General features: G+C 25.7%; 3 protein-coding genes across 3 annotated transcripts in view; 2 read left to right on the top strand and 1 right to left on the bottom strand.

Moving 5' to 3' along the window:
• The first annotated feature begins 110 nt into the window (after positions 1-110).
• On the top strand, positions 111-7,828 carry LOC102673027 (sodium-independent sulfate anion transporter-like). The gene is made up of 10 exons (XM_006614983.2): positions 111-303; positions 4,637-4,872; positions 5,034-5,235; positions 5,352-5,572; positions 5,743-6,088; positions 6,219-6,521; positions 6,660-6,805; positions 6,918-7,088; positions 7,271-7,424; positions 7,555-7,828. The coding sequence occupies exons 1-10, from the start codon at positions 111-113 to the stop codon at positions 7,590-7,592; spliced, it is 2,010 nt and encodes a 669-aa protein (XP_006615046.1). The 3' UTR covers positions 7,593-7,828.
• Positions 7,829-8,279: 451 nt separating this feature from the next.
• Positions 8,280-10,607, bottom strand: LOC102672886 (galactokinase-like). Its single transcript, XM_006614982.2, has 6 exons — positions 10,203-10,607; positions 9,510-9,696; positions 9,290-9,432; positions 8,922-9,219; positions 8,509-8,830; positions 8,280-8,431 (listed from the first exon to the last, which is right to left on the bottom strand). Exons 1-6 carry the CDS (start codon positions 10,362-10,364, stop codon positions 8,362-8,364), a joined length of 1,182 nt encoding a protein of 393 aa, XP_006615045.1. The 5' UTR covers positions 10,365-10,607; the 3' UTR covers positions 8,280-8,361.
• Positions 10,608-10,669: 62 nt separating this feature from the next.
• The window catches only part of LOC102672252, a 3,043-nt gene continuing 1,371 nt past the window's right edge, over positions 10,670-12,341 (top strand). Inside the window, exons 1-6 of the mRNA XM_006614977.2 lie at positions 10,670-10,895; positions 11,248-11,434; positions 11,560-11,695; positions 11,763-11,980; positions 12,058-12,118; positions 12,218-12,341. Coding sequence (XP_006615040.1) covers positions 10,859-10,895; positions 11,248-11,434; positions 11,560-11,695; positions 11,763-11,980; positions 12,058-12,118; positions 12,218-12,341 — 763 coding nt within the window. The 5' untranslated portion in view covers positions 10,670-10,858. The remainder of the gene's footprint in view (positions 10,896-11,247; positions 11,435-11,559; positions 11,696-11,762; positions 11,981-12,057; positions 12,119-12,217) is intronic.

Below are 12,341 nucleotides of genomic sequence, written 5' to 3'. Positions count from 1 at the left end.
AAAAAAAAAAAAAAAAAAAAAAAAAAAAAAAAAACAGAAAAAAAAAGAAAAAAGAAAAATAGTTCGATCTCTATCTCCCATTTCATCGAGAAAAAAAGATCATCGTGAACATGTCCAAGTACAATGTCCAGGACGTCGATCTCGAAACGGGGAAGCAGGTTCGGTTAACCGGATACTGCAATGCCGCCTTCGAGGATCCTCTTCGAAGCAACAACAACGATCTCGATCAAATGCCCGAGTTCGAGAACAGACTCAACAATATTCGTGTTTGCAATCAGGATGATAAAACCGTGAGCAACGATGGTGAGTCTTTTTTTCTTTTTTTTTTTTCTCTCGTTGTTATTAATAAGATAAGAATATACGCTGTGCTCGATCGATACGAGGCAAAAAAGTGAAGGAGAAGATTCTTGGAAGCAGAATAAAAAAAGATATTTCGTTCGAAGCTTTGTTTTTTGTTTTTTGTTTTTTTTTTGACAATTATGTTATTTGACAATTAATGGATCGATGGAAATGGTTTGCTCGTGCCCAAGGATATTTCTTTCTATTTTTAATCATTATCGATAACTGGGAAAAAAATAAAGCCTCGAACGAAATATTTTTCTTTTTCTTTTTTCCACTCTTGATTTTCGTCTTACCTCGAACAATCATCCTTTCGATTTTCGTTGAAAATGCGATAAAAGTTTCGATATTATAAACGAGAATTCTGTCGTAATTATATATCGTTTTACATTTTCCATTAAAATCGAAGTTAAATTCTTATTTCACGATATTTTTACATTCGTTGGAACGCGGCACGTGTTTTCTGCATTTTGAAATCTTTAATAATGTTTTCGATTATTCGAGGAATTATTAATTCGACGAATTTAACGATTCGTCCACGTGAACGAAAATTCTCAGTTGTCGTAAACGAGGAATAAAAATATTATCCACAAGTAATCTTAAATTTGCAATATGATCGATTATCTGATTGATTAATTAGCCGTATTATTACAAATTATCTTATACATATTTCGAACTTATTGTGCTCTATCTTTTAATCTCGATGAATTATTCATCCAACGATATATAATATAGAATGACCTTTGGAGTGAAGTAAAAATAAATTATATTTGTTTTTACGTTTTTTAAAATTATTAAAATTTCGAATTTGCTTTCTTAACAATGGCCATGAGACTCGATATTGAATTTTAAAAATTGTTTATAATTGCTGAAACGAATAATACGATTTTACGATATTATTTTTTCTTATTGCTTGAAATCAATCATGCAAATGAAACTAANNTTACAATATCATTGAAATTAACCAATTTTAATCAATGTTATTCGTAATTANNNNAAAAAAAAAAAAAATGTTAATCGCCAATAAATTAGAACGGTAAAATTACTATCCATCTTTTTTAATTCGTCGAGAATATTTTCAAGAAAATTACAATTCTTCCATTCATCTTATCTGTTCTTTTCATCATTTCAAACTATTATTAATAATAATAATAAGAAGAAGAAGAAGAAGAAAAAAAATCATCTTTCTTGATCTCTCCCGTTTTATATATTATATCTTCAAGGAACTTTTGCGTTATTCTTAAAAAAGACATTTCTTTTGCGAAACGTATGTGGGACAGAAGGATTTTACAATTTAATATCGATGAATTTTTTTTAACGGCCAACCTTGATTCCCATTCTCGATTTAAATTCAATATTCAAAGTGGATAATTTCAAACACCTGATAGTCACAGGTTTATCGATTAAGAAATTCTACGACATGCAAATCGCGAATAAATTATAAGGCAGATTACGAACGGAACGAAATAAATCTCCATCGAGGCAAAAGCGGATTCTTCGAGGCGTTTTTTTACGATTATTGTAAATCTTAAGCCTGTGTGCGCTAAATCCGTTTGAGATTCAATTTTCCAACGCGGGGCCATGAGAATATTCATAAAAGAAGAAGAAGAAGAAGAAGAAATAAAAAATGATCGTTTGATAATTTGATAGATGGAAAAGTATCGATAACGACCCAACAGTTTAACATTTTGATTATATCAATTATTCTCTCGTCGTTTTAAATTGTTACGCTAGCTGTTTAATTTTTCTCTCTTTTTTTTTTTTTTTTTTTTTTTTTTTTTTTTATGATGCAATTTTGCGATTGCGATTTCAAGATTATCAAAAGAATAACATGGAAATTATGAGAATAAAAATTAATGTAGCGGTTCTTTAAAATTTCTTTCTAAAAAGTAATTTCAATCTGACAAGCTTATTGATTATTGAGAATTGAAAAATTGTTATTTTTGAAATGGGAAAATATATTTTAAGAATTAATTAAGTTATCTTCGGGAATTTACCTTATTCTCGTTTTTCCTCCTTTGTCAATAATTTTTCTTATCGAAAAAAAATTTAAATTTACTGGTGCTCGTGATAATGCAAAAAAATATAAAATATCCAGGCATTGAAGAAATTTACATAACTTTTTTTATCTTTCCAGAGATAAAAATATTATATTTTATCGTTGGTGAAATGATTGGATTCGTTCTGTGACGATTTTTAAAAATTGGAAAATTTGGACGATGAAATAAATCGACGTCAACAGTCGGTTCGAAAACGCGAATCTATTAAATTAAAGAGATATATTTTGATTTTAATAAAAGGGAAAAAAAAAAAAAACGCAATTCATCTGATTACTTAAAAAAAGGAGAGGTCACGAGTTATTTGAATATTTCGAAGGCTATTTTATTACGAGTCGTATCGTATAAATAAGAAAAAGTTGGGAAACACTAAAAGTTAAATTTTCAAATGACGTCAAAAAAAAAAAGTATCGTGAGAAAAACGATACTTCGCTTAATACGAATTCTTATGAAACGGATGCAAACGAGGGGGAAAAAACTTGGTATTGCAAATTTTCCTCAGTTCAGTTTTGTGGTTAGGCCAAGTGCGTTTAACAACGAAAAAATTATTCGAAGTTATGGATTCTTTAAATCTTCTGATTCATTTCGTTCCCATTTGCGAAATAATGACGTGTAATAGGAAAGCGCTTCTATTATTCTATTCTTTAAGTTTTTCCTTGATACAACCTGTTTTAAAAATGATAATGAGATTTCGTTAGCTCGTAACACTTTCATTTCAATAAACGTATAAGAGTCTTAAATAATACTATACGAGAAACTTGTTTATTTCGCGATAAAAATTAAAAAAAAATTTTGATTGAAAATAATGATAATTTTTATAAATAATTTGTTCGAATAATCCGAAACGAATTATTCGATTGAAATTTTTTGGAAAATTGGAAAATTCATCATTACCGTCTGTCGATTGAGATATCCTCGAAAATTTCGAAATGATATATAAAATAATTCAGAATTTATATTACTGTTTCGTAATAATTTTCGCAATTGATATCGATGCCTTGCGATTATCTTTTTAAAATTAAATTTTTAAAATTACGTTCATTTTTCAAGCCGAACGATATTGAAATTATTTTTAATTGCAATTACTGAAAATTTTCTCGATTTTATCGATTAATTTTTTTCCCTCTTTTATTTAATTTTTCAATATGTAACAAAAATTATTACTCATATTTTCGCGAATTCGATCGATCAAACGTTAATACTCCATACGATTTATCATTGTAAGAAGAGCCAAAGAAAAGCCAAATAATTTATAATTCTTTGTTAAAATATAGATAACAATTTAGCAATAAATAACTATATATAAGAATGATATAAAAAATTCTCTTCTCTAAACATTATCTTTTTCAACGAAATAATTGAACGAAATAACTAAGAAAATATCAATTAACAGAAAATTAAAAGTTTAAAAATTTTCGATTCGTTTAATTCTAATTTTCTGCAAAAAAAAAAAAACGAGCAACATTCAATCCGGTGAAATTTCATTTAACGTATGTAATGTCGATTGAATGGATATCATTTTTATTCATTGGACAATTTATATTTTCCTTCAAACATCACGTGCTGTACGCGCAGAACCAGTTAAACCTGTCTAACTTCACTTTTGGACGCAATTATCACCAGTTATACGGGAACTACAGCACTATGCACACTCGCATACATATTATGGTAATCCTAATACCCCGTGACTCGAGTCAGATGCCTCGTGGCCACACAGTTTTCTTTTTATTCCGCTATCTTTTTCCTCTTTTCGTCGTACTTTCTAAAATCGTTTATTTAAAAAGGTCGTCACGCGATCCGAGGAATCTACATCGTTATTCCACACACGTGTTAACTATTTTCCTACACGTTTAATTATACCGTTTGCCCATTGTAAACGTTTCACAGCTTGTCGTGCAATGATCTTTGTTTACATGTGTATTGTCGTTTCGTGCATTAGATATCGGGAATACCTTTCACGTTAAAATACTTGAAACGTTTTTACACTTTACGTTTTTTCGGATTGTACACTAAAGATGGAAGAAAATGTGAAAATTCTATATGCTATAATTATTTTATAATTTTATATGAATTATTGAAGGTTATTTAAAGTGAAATATATATAATAGTTAAAAATATTGTAAAAAGAAATGAAACTTATAATTTATAAAATATGATAAATTTTCACTCTCTTATATTTCATTGCTCGATTATATACAATTATATTTTTTTAATAATAAAAAATGAAATTTTTTTTCCAGTTCCTCAAAATCCTGAAAAAGATCTATTATGCTCTTTAGGAAGGAAATGGGTGTATCAACGAATCAAAAGATCGTGCAAGAAAAAAATGGTTTACAAAAGGGTACCTATAGCAGCGTGGATACAAACGTATCGTAAGGATTACATAGTAAGTGATCTCGTTGCTGGTATTACCGTAGGCCTTACCGTTATACCACAGGCGATAGCTTATGCGAATGTGGCAGGACTTCCTTTGCAGGTAAGAACGTTTATTCTCCCATCTTTCCAAGTTTTATTTAAATATCATATTAATGTTTAATGTATATTATTTTTTATACATATTATTATTATCATTATTTTTTTTAATATTGTTTATTTATTTTTACATTATTCGTTCTAAAATTTTCTTTTTTTTCGCAGTATGGTTTATATTCATCTTTCATGGCATGCTTCGTGTACACTATCTTTGGATCCTGTAAAGACGTTCCAGTTGGGCCAACTGCAATTATCGCAATCTTGACGAGAGAAACGTTACAAAAATCTGATTTAGGGCCCGATTTTGCGGTTCTTTTAACATTCATCTCTGGTTGCGCGTGTTTATTAATGGGAATTTTACATTTAGGTATATTATCGATTATCTTTCTATCAAATATATATATATATATATATTTTTGTACAAAGAAATACTACTAAATACAAATATTATTTAATAAATATTTATATATTTTCTCTTATCAGGTTTTTTATTGGATTTCATATCAGGACCAGTTTCGGTCGGTTTTACGTCGGCAGCAGCGATAATTATTGCTACTAGCCAAGTGAAGGATATTCTAGGCATTCATATAGGTGGTAGTAAATTTGTCGAAGTATGGCAAAATATATTCGAAAAAATTGGAGAAACAAAACTTTGGGACAGTGCATTGGGTATCACTTGTATAATCGTACTACTTCTTCTTAGAGTTAGTATCATCATTGAATAAAATAAAATAACATGTACAATGTAATTTTTGTTAAGTAAATTTTTAAATAAACATTTAATAGTAATCTAAACTATTTAGAACATTATCTAATAAATAGATATTTTTTGTCGTAAGAATAAAGTAAGTAAAAATTTTTTTTTTTCTTGCAGAAAATCAAAGATATACCATTTATGCAAAAAGCGGCAAAAATGTCGTCGAGAGTACAAGTAATTATGCAAAAATCACTTTGGTTACTGTCCACGGCACGAAATATTCTCGTGGTCCTCGTTTGCGGTGTTATATGCTGGCTTTTAGAAAGTCACTTAGGTTCCTCACCCGTTAAATTGACGGGCCACGTTAAACAAGGACTTCCGGAATTTCAGCTACCACCGTTTCAAACCTATTACAAGAACGAAACTTATAACTTCGTCGATATGGTTTCCGCACTCGGTTCTGGATGTCTAGTCATTCCTTTATTGAGCCTCTTAGAAACCATCTCTATTGCCAAAGTTTTTAGTGAGTTTTATGTCATATGCTTGTTACGCGTATAATAACAATATAGTATTATATATAATGATTAAGCTTTTATCTGTAAATTGTATTATGTATTATAAGATCTCGTATAAAGAAAACATATTTTTTATAGATGAAGGTAAACCAATCGATGCGACTCAAGAAATGTTGGCTTTAGGCGTATGCAACGTTGTGTCAGCTTTCGTTTCTTCCATGCCTGTAAGCGGTGGCCTTAGTCGTGGTGCCGTAAATCATTCATCCGGAGTGAAAACGACTCTTGGTGGTGTTTATACTGGACTTTTAGTACTTGTATCACTTCAGTTCCTTACCCCGTATTTGTACTTTATTCCTAACGCCGCCCTTGCTGCAATCATCATCGCGGCTGTCATTTTTATGGTGGAATTACACGTGATTAAGCCTATATGGAGAACAAAAAGTACAGTTTAATTTTTAAATATAATGTTAATAGTACACGATATTCATTCATTATGAATATATAGTAGATTTAAAATTTTACTATGAACAGAGACTTTTCTGAATATATTATACAATAAATAAATAAATTTCTTTTCAGAAATTGATCTCATACCAGCTGTGGCTACATTTTTATGCTGTCTTTTTATAAGGCTTGAATTAGGTATAGTAATTGGTATCGGTATAAACGTTTTGTTCCTACTTTATGCTTCAGCAAGACCATCGCTACGAGTTCATAAAGATACAGTAAGGAAGTTTTCATATTACATACATGATATAAATTAATGATCTTATTCATTTTTTTATAATGAGAAATCATATTGTTATAAATATATGTACAATGTAATATTTATTTTAGAGTATCAACGGCTGTGAATATCTTGTCATAACGCCCGACAGAAGTCTTGTTTTTCCAAGTGTCGAATACGTGCGGGCTGTAATTAGTAAGCAAGGTACAAAACAGGGAACAGCGGTACCTGTTGTTATAGATTCTACACATATCCAAGCAGCAGATTTTACAGCTGCAAAGGTACATTATAAAATGTTATAATAGAAGATGGAATAATATAAAATATAGAATAATCAAAAAAAATATTCAAAACAAAAAAAAAATAATTATATATATAATCAAGATTGAAAATTATCAATATTATATAATTTATTTGTACATTATAATTTATATAATTCATATAATTTATATAATTTATTTAGGGAATTAAAAGTTTAACGGAAGATTTTTCGAAACGTGGACAACCTTTGATTTTTCATAATTTGAAACCGAGTATTATTGAAATTTTCAAAGGTGTAAAACCTTCTGGTTTGAAATGTAGTTCTAGCGAACTTGAACTTAACGATTGTTTGAAAGGTAATTAACTAATTTTATTTTTATATAATATATTATATGATTAGATAATTGATTTATTAATAATTGTTAAATTTTATATAGATGTGTATAATTTAGATTAAACTAGTATAAAACTTTTATTTATTTTCAGAATTTTCAAATTCGTCAACTACTATGAACAGGTACTGATAATATTTAGACTTTTATAAATTCCGTCCCGGAAGTACTCCTTTTTTTTATTTTATACATATCAGTATTATATTAATTCGAAAACGAACAATATAGATAATATTACAATAAAGAGGAACAATATGTTTTAATAATTATTGTAATTAAGTATCAACCCTTTGGATACAATATTACATTATACGACGATATTTCATGTATGTAATTTCACATAAATAAAATAAAAACTTTTCACTACTTTTACTAAGAACTTTTACTAAGAATGTATGTAATACATATTAATGATGAAAACATATTAAATATATTAATTTTAAATATTATAAAAAGATATATAGAAAAACTATATTATGAATATTGTATCAAAAGGGTCTATTATAATTATATAAGATTATGAGATATGTATATAAATTTATAGATGAATATAAATTTATATAATTTGTCAGTAGCATTTTTTATATACATGCATTATTGTACATGCAATTTAAAAGTTATTATATAACATATAATAATATGTAATATTTTATATTATTTCAAAAAAAAATTAACAAATATTAAAATTTGTTTAAGCATTTTACTTTAAATCTTATATGATATACTATAAAAAAAAAAATCAAAATTTTTAAGAGTATATCACTTTTTTTTTAAATTAAAGAGAGTTAGTTTAATATAAGTGTAAAAATAAAGTTTGAGTTTTTTTTTATTATATCCATTTTATTTGTAAACATGAAACATATTGTTGCAATTAGATGATAATTTTTTACTATCATATTCTTTAATTTTTGTCTAAAATTCTTGCACCCATTGCAGGTTCTGCTATATAAAATGTTGCATTTCCAGAATATCTGTAACAAAATACTATATATAAATATCATTATCAAATTCAAAAATTATAAAAGTGTTACAAAAACAACAATCTAACTTTGTTTTCATATGATTGATTGTTTGATCAATTACATCTTTTCTTAATAATGTTACTGTACATCCTCCAAAACCAGCACCAGTTAGACGGCTTCCTAAAACTCCATTTATTTCTCTTGCTGCTTTTACTAAAGTGTCCAATTCAACTGAAGAAACTTCATAATCATTTTTTAAAGAATCATGACTTTCATTCATTAACTGTCCAAATTTTTTGATATCTCCCTTTTCAAGAGCTTCTACAGCATCAATTGTTCTTTTAATTTCTGTGACTACATGACGAGTTCTTTTTATCATTTCTTCAGGTACATTTTGTGATTTTAAAACTAAAAATAAAAAAAAATATAAAATATCAAAATTTAATAAAAAAAAAAATATTTTTGTTTTTTTTTGATATAATTATATTCTTTAATCTACCTTGAATATCACTCATAGATACTTCACGTAAACTTTTTTTATTTAATCTTTTTGCAACTTCATAACAACAATCTCTACGTTCACAATATGCACTTGAACTTAATTTATGAGGTGCATTAGAGTTAGTAATTAAAAAGATATAATCATTTATTTTTGATATAGGTATTTGTTTAGTACTAAGATCTTTGCAATCAAGAAGAAGAGCATAACCTTCTTTGGCCATCACAGAAATAAATTGATCCATGATGCCACATGGAACTCCAGCAAAATCATGTTCAGCTCGTTGACAAGCTAATGCCTAAACAACACTTCTAATAAATTTTTCTGTTTTAATAAAATTAAAATTAAAATAAATAATGCAATTATACTTTATCTTCTGGCTTTTCTGATTCTATACCAGTTAATTCTTCCAAAAATGTATAAATAGCAACTTCCAAAGCAGCTGAACTACTTAAACCAGCACCAACTGGTACAGTAGACAAAATAATAGCATTAAAAGGTGGCACATCGCCTAAAATTAACATTATATAATATTATATTACTTTATTATCTTTTATTAAAATAAATTCAAATAATAAACAAACTGACAAATAAAATTTGCTACACATCCTTTTACATAATTAGCCCATTTTGGTTCTCCAGGTTTTATATTTTTACGAGAACTAACTTCAAATTCAGTATGATTTTCAGAATTAACTATATCATTAAGAGAAACAATTTTACATTTTTTTCCATTGCTAAGTTTTCCCACTACAAGTGTAACCATGGGCAATGCCTATAATATATTAATTATGCATTATTAGTATTTATTTAAATATCAATATTATTTATTAATATTTTTTAAAAAATTTAATAGCTGTTCAATTAAAAAATATACTTTTCAATGAAAATAAAATGATTTAATAAATTCTATTTGATTAAATATAAAGAAATAATAATATTACAATAATTATAATAATTTTTAACAATTATTCAAATTTATCCAAAAATTAATTTTTTATTTAATATTCTATTATTTATTTAATATTTTCATTAATAAATTAAATTTTAATAATAATAGATTAATTAAATTTTTAAATTATTATTAATAACATAAGAAATAAATATTTAAAGAAATAATTAACGTGTTGCCGATATTAGTAATGTGAAAAATTATTTTTTTCAAGCAATAGCTTATTATATGAAAAAATTTTTTTAATTTTTGTATATACGTTAAATTATAAAACGCAAATTTAATTATGTAAAAAAAAGTAATATTTATATAAACATCAATAATTTTACCATGGGTAAAACAAAACCTTCATTATAATCTGTATGTTCTCCTATTAAATTCACACGACCGGGTGCACATACACAAATATTCGCATTATCTCCAAATTCATTTGCAAAAGCTTCCAAAGCTTTTGATTTTATTTCATTTATATCAGGCACAATTGTTGCCATTTTAACTAATTATTCTAAAACTATTTATATTTAATAACATTTAACACACAAAATTCATGCAATTAAATTTTTAAATTAAATTTTTAATATTATTTATTCTTCTAATTCAAATATAACTTAATTTTATATAATACATAGAATATTGAAAATACGAATATCTATTATACTTCAAATAAGTAAAATTAATATATCAAGTATTTGTTATCTATTAATTTTATTTATGTGTGCCGTTTGCTTGTAAATGTAAATTTTATCTTTTATAATAATGCAAGTATTCTACGTATTATATATATATATGTATAATATCATTATAAATAAAATACATTCAGTAAACGTGACGTTTGAAGTATAACAAATATTCTTTTATATTGTTAAAACAATAATATATAAATAAGTTAATTGAAAATGATATTTCTTTTGATCGTTAAGAATTTCTGACTAGTTTATTTAATAAAGATTATTGATGTTTGACAATAATTCAAGTTGATAATGCCATGACGGTCTCAAATCCCCTTATTAAAGAATTGAAAGGTAATTAATTATAATATTTTTGTAGGTTAGAAAATTATTTTAGCAGTAAGATTATTATAATAAATAATAATATCTTTTCTATTAATTATTTATATTAAATTATAAATATTTTCATTTTTAAGTTTTGATATCTGACATCTAAAATTATTATATTATATAAAAAAAATAATTTATTTTATAATGGTTTCTTGTTTTTTATTTTATATTTCGTTTTAATAAGATTTATATTAAATTTTTTAAAAATACATTATATTTTTTATTCTTTTTTTCAATTTTAAAATTAAACAATTAGACAGTATTATAATGAATATTTATTATTATTAAATTAATTATTAAAAGAAACAATTTTCAGGTTGGACAAAGAAATTAACTGAAAGTGACATTGAAATTGATGAAGAAAACAAAGATCTACCTTTTTTTTATAAAAGTTTAGAAAAATGTTTTCAAAAAGGAATATTGATGCGTTTAAATCCAATAGGTTTTCCAAAATTACCTGATGCTTGGTATTGGTTGGAAGAAATTGCAGAAAAACATTTTAGGTTTGAAAAAACACAAAAAAGAAAATTTATATTATATATTATATTTTTCATATTATTATAATATTTAAGAAATAAAATATTTATATTAAGTTATAAATATTTACATTAAATATTTATTATTTTAGTTCTTGTTGCACTTATTCTTTGGTTGTTGAACAAGTGAAAAAAAATCCAAAAGTTTATACACCTACTGGACGTCTTAGGCTTTTAATTAAAACATGTTTGATACGAAAGTGCCTTCATATGCCAGTTGAAATGTTGGTATGTATATTTTTTTATATTACAAAATTAATTTCTTAACATAATATTTTTAATTAAAATTTCATAGGTCAGAACACCATTAATGTCTACTGACTATTATGATAGAAACAGTATTCTGGGAGATAATATTCTTGGAGAAATATTTTTATCAGTATTACTGCAAAGCAGTAAATTAAATTTTAAATTGAATTTACGAAATTGTAGCTTTTTAGATGAATCTTGGCAATTACCAGAATGTGTGGCTTTGGAATTAGTACCATGTAAAAGTTTAGGTATTTCTGTATGGTAAGAAATTAACATTTGTAAAAATAAATTATCAGTAATTATTCATTATAGATATTATGAATCTTATATTATTGCAGTTTTACAAAAGGAAGAGCTTTAATAGTTAACTTGGATAAAAATTCTGTGGCTGCAGAAGATGTAATGAACACAATTTTTTAAATTTTTATAACATTATTATTATTATTTTTTAATATAATTTTATTTAAAATATTAATTTTATTTAATTTTTATTTTTAGGATAAAGTTGAAATTGGAGATATTTTAGATGAAATAAATGGAAATGCTATAACATCTAATACTAGAGGACAATTACGTAAATTTATGAAAAAAACTGTAGGTCAACCAGTCTGCCTATATGTAA

Source organism: Apis dorsata, unplaced genomic scaffold (genome assembly GCF_000469605.1).
Source record: "Apis dorsata unplaced genomic scaffold, Apis dorsata 1.3 scaffold_206, whole genome shotgun sequence".
NCBI classification, from domain to species: Eukaryota; Metazoa; Arthropoda; class Insecta; order Hymenoptera; family Apidae; genus Apis; species Apis dorsata.
This window is presented reverse-complemented; position numbering and strand designations above follow the sequence as displayed.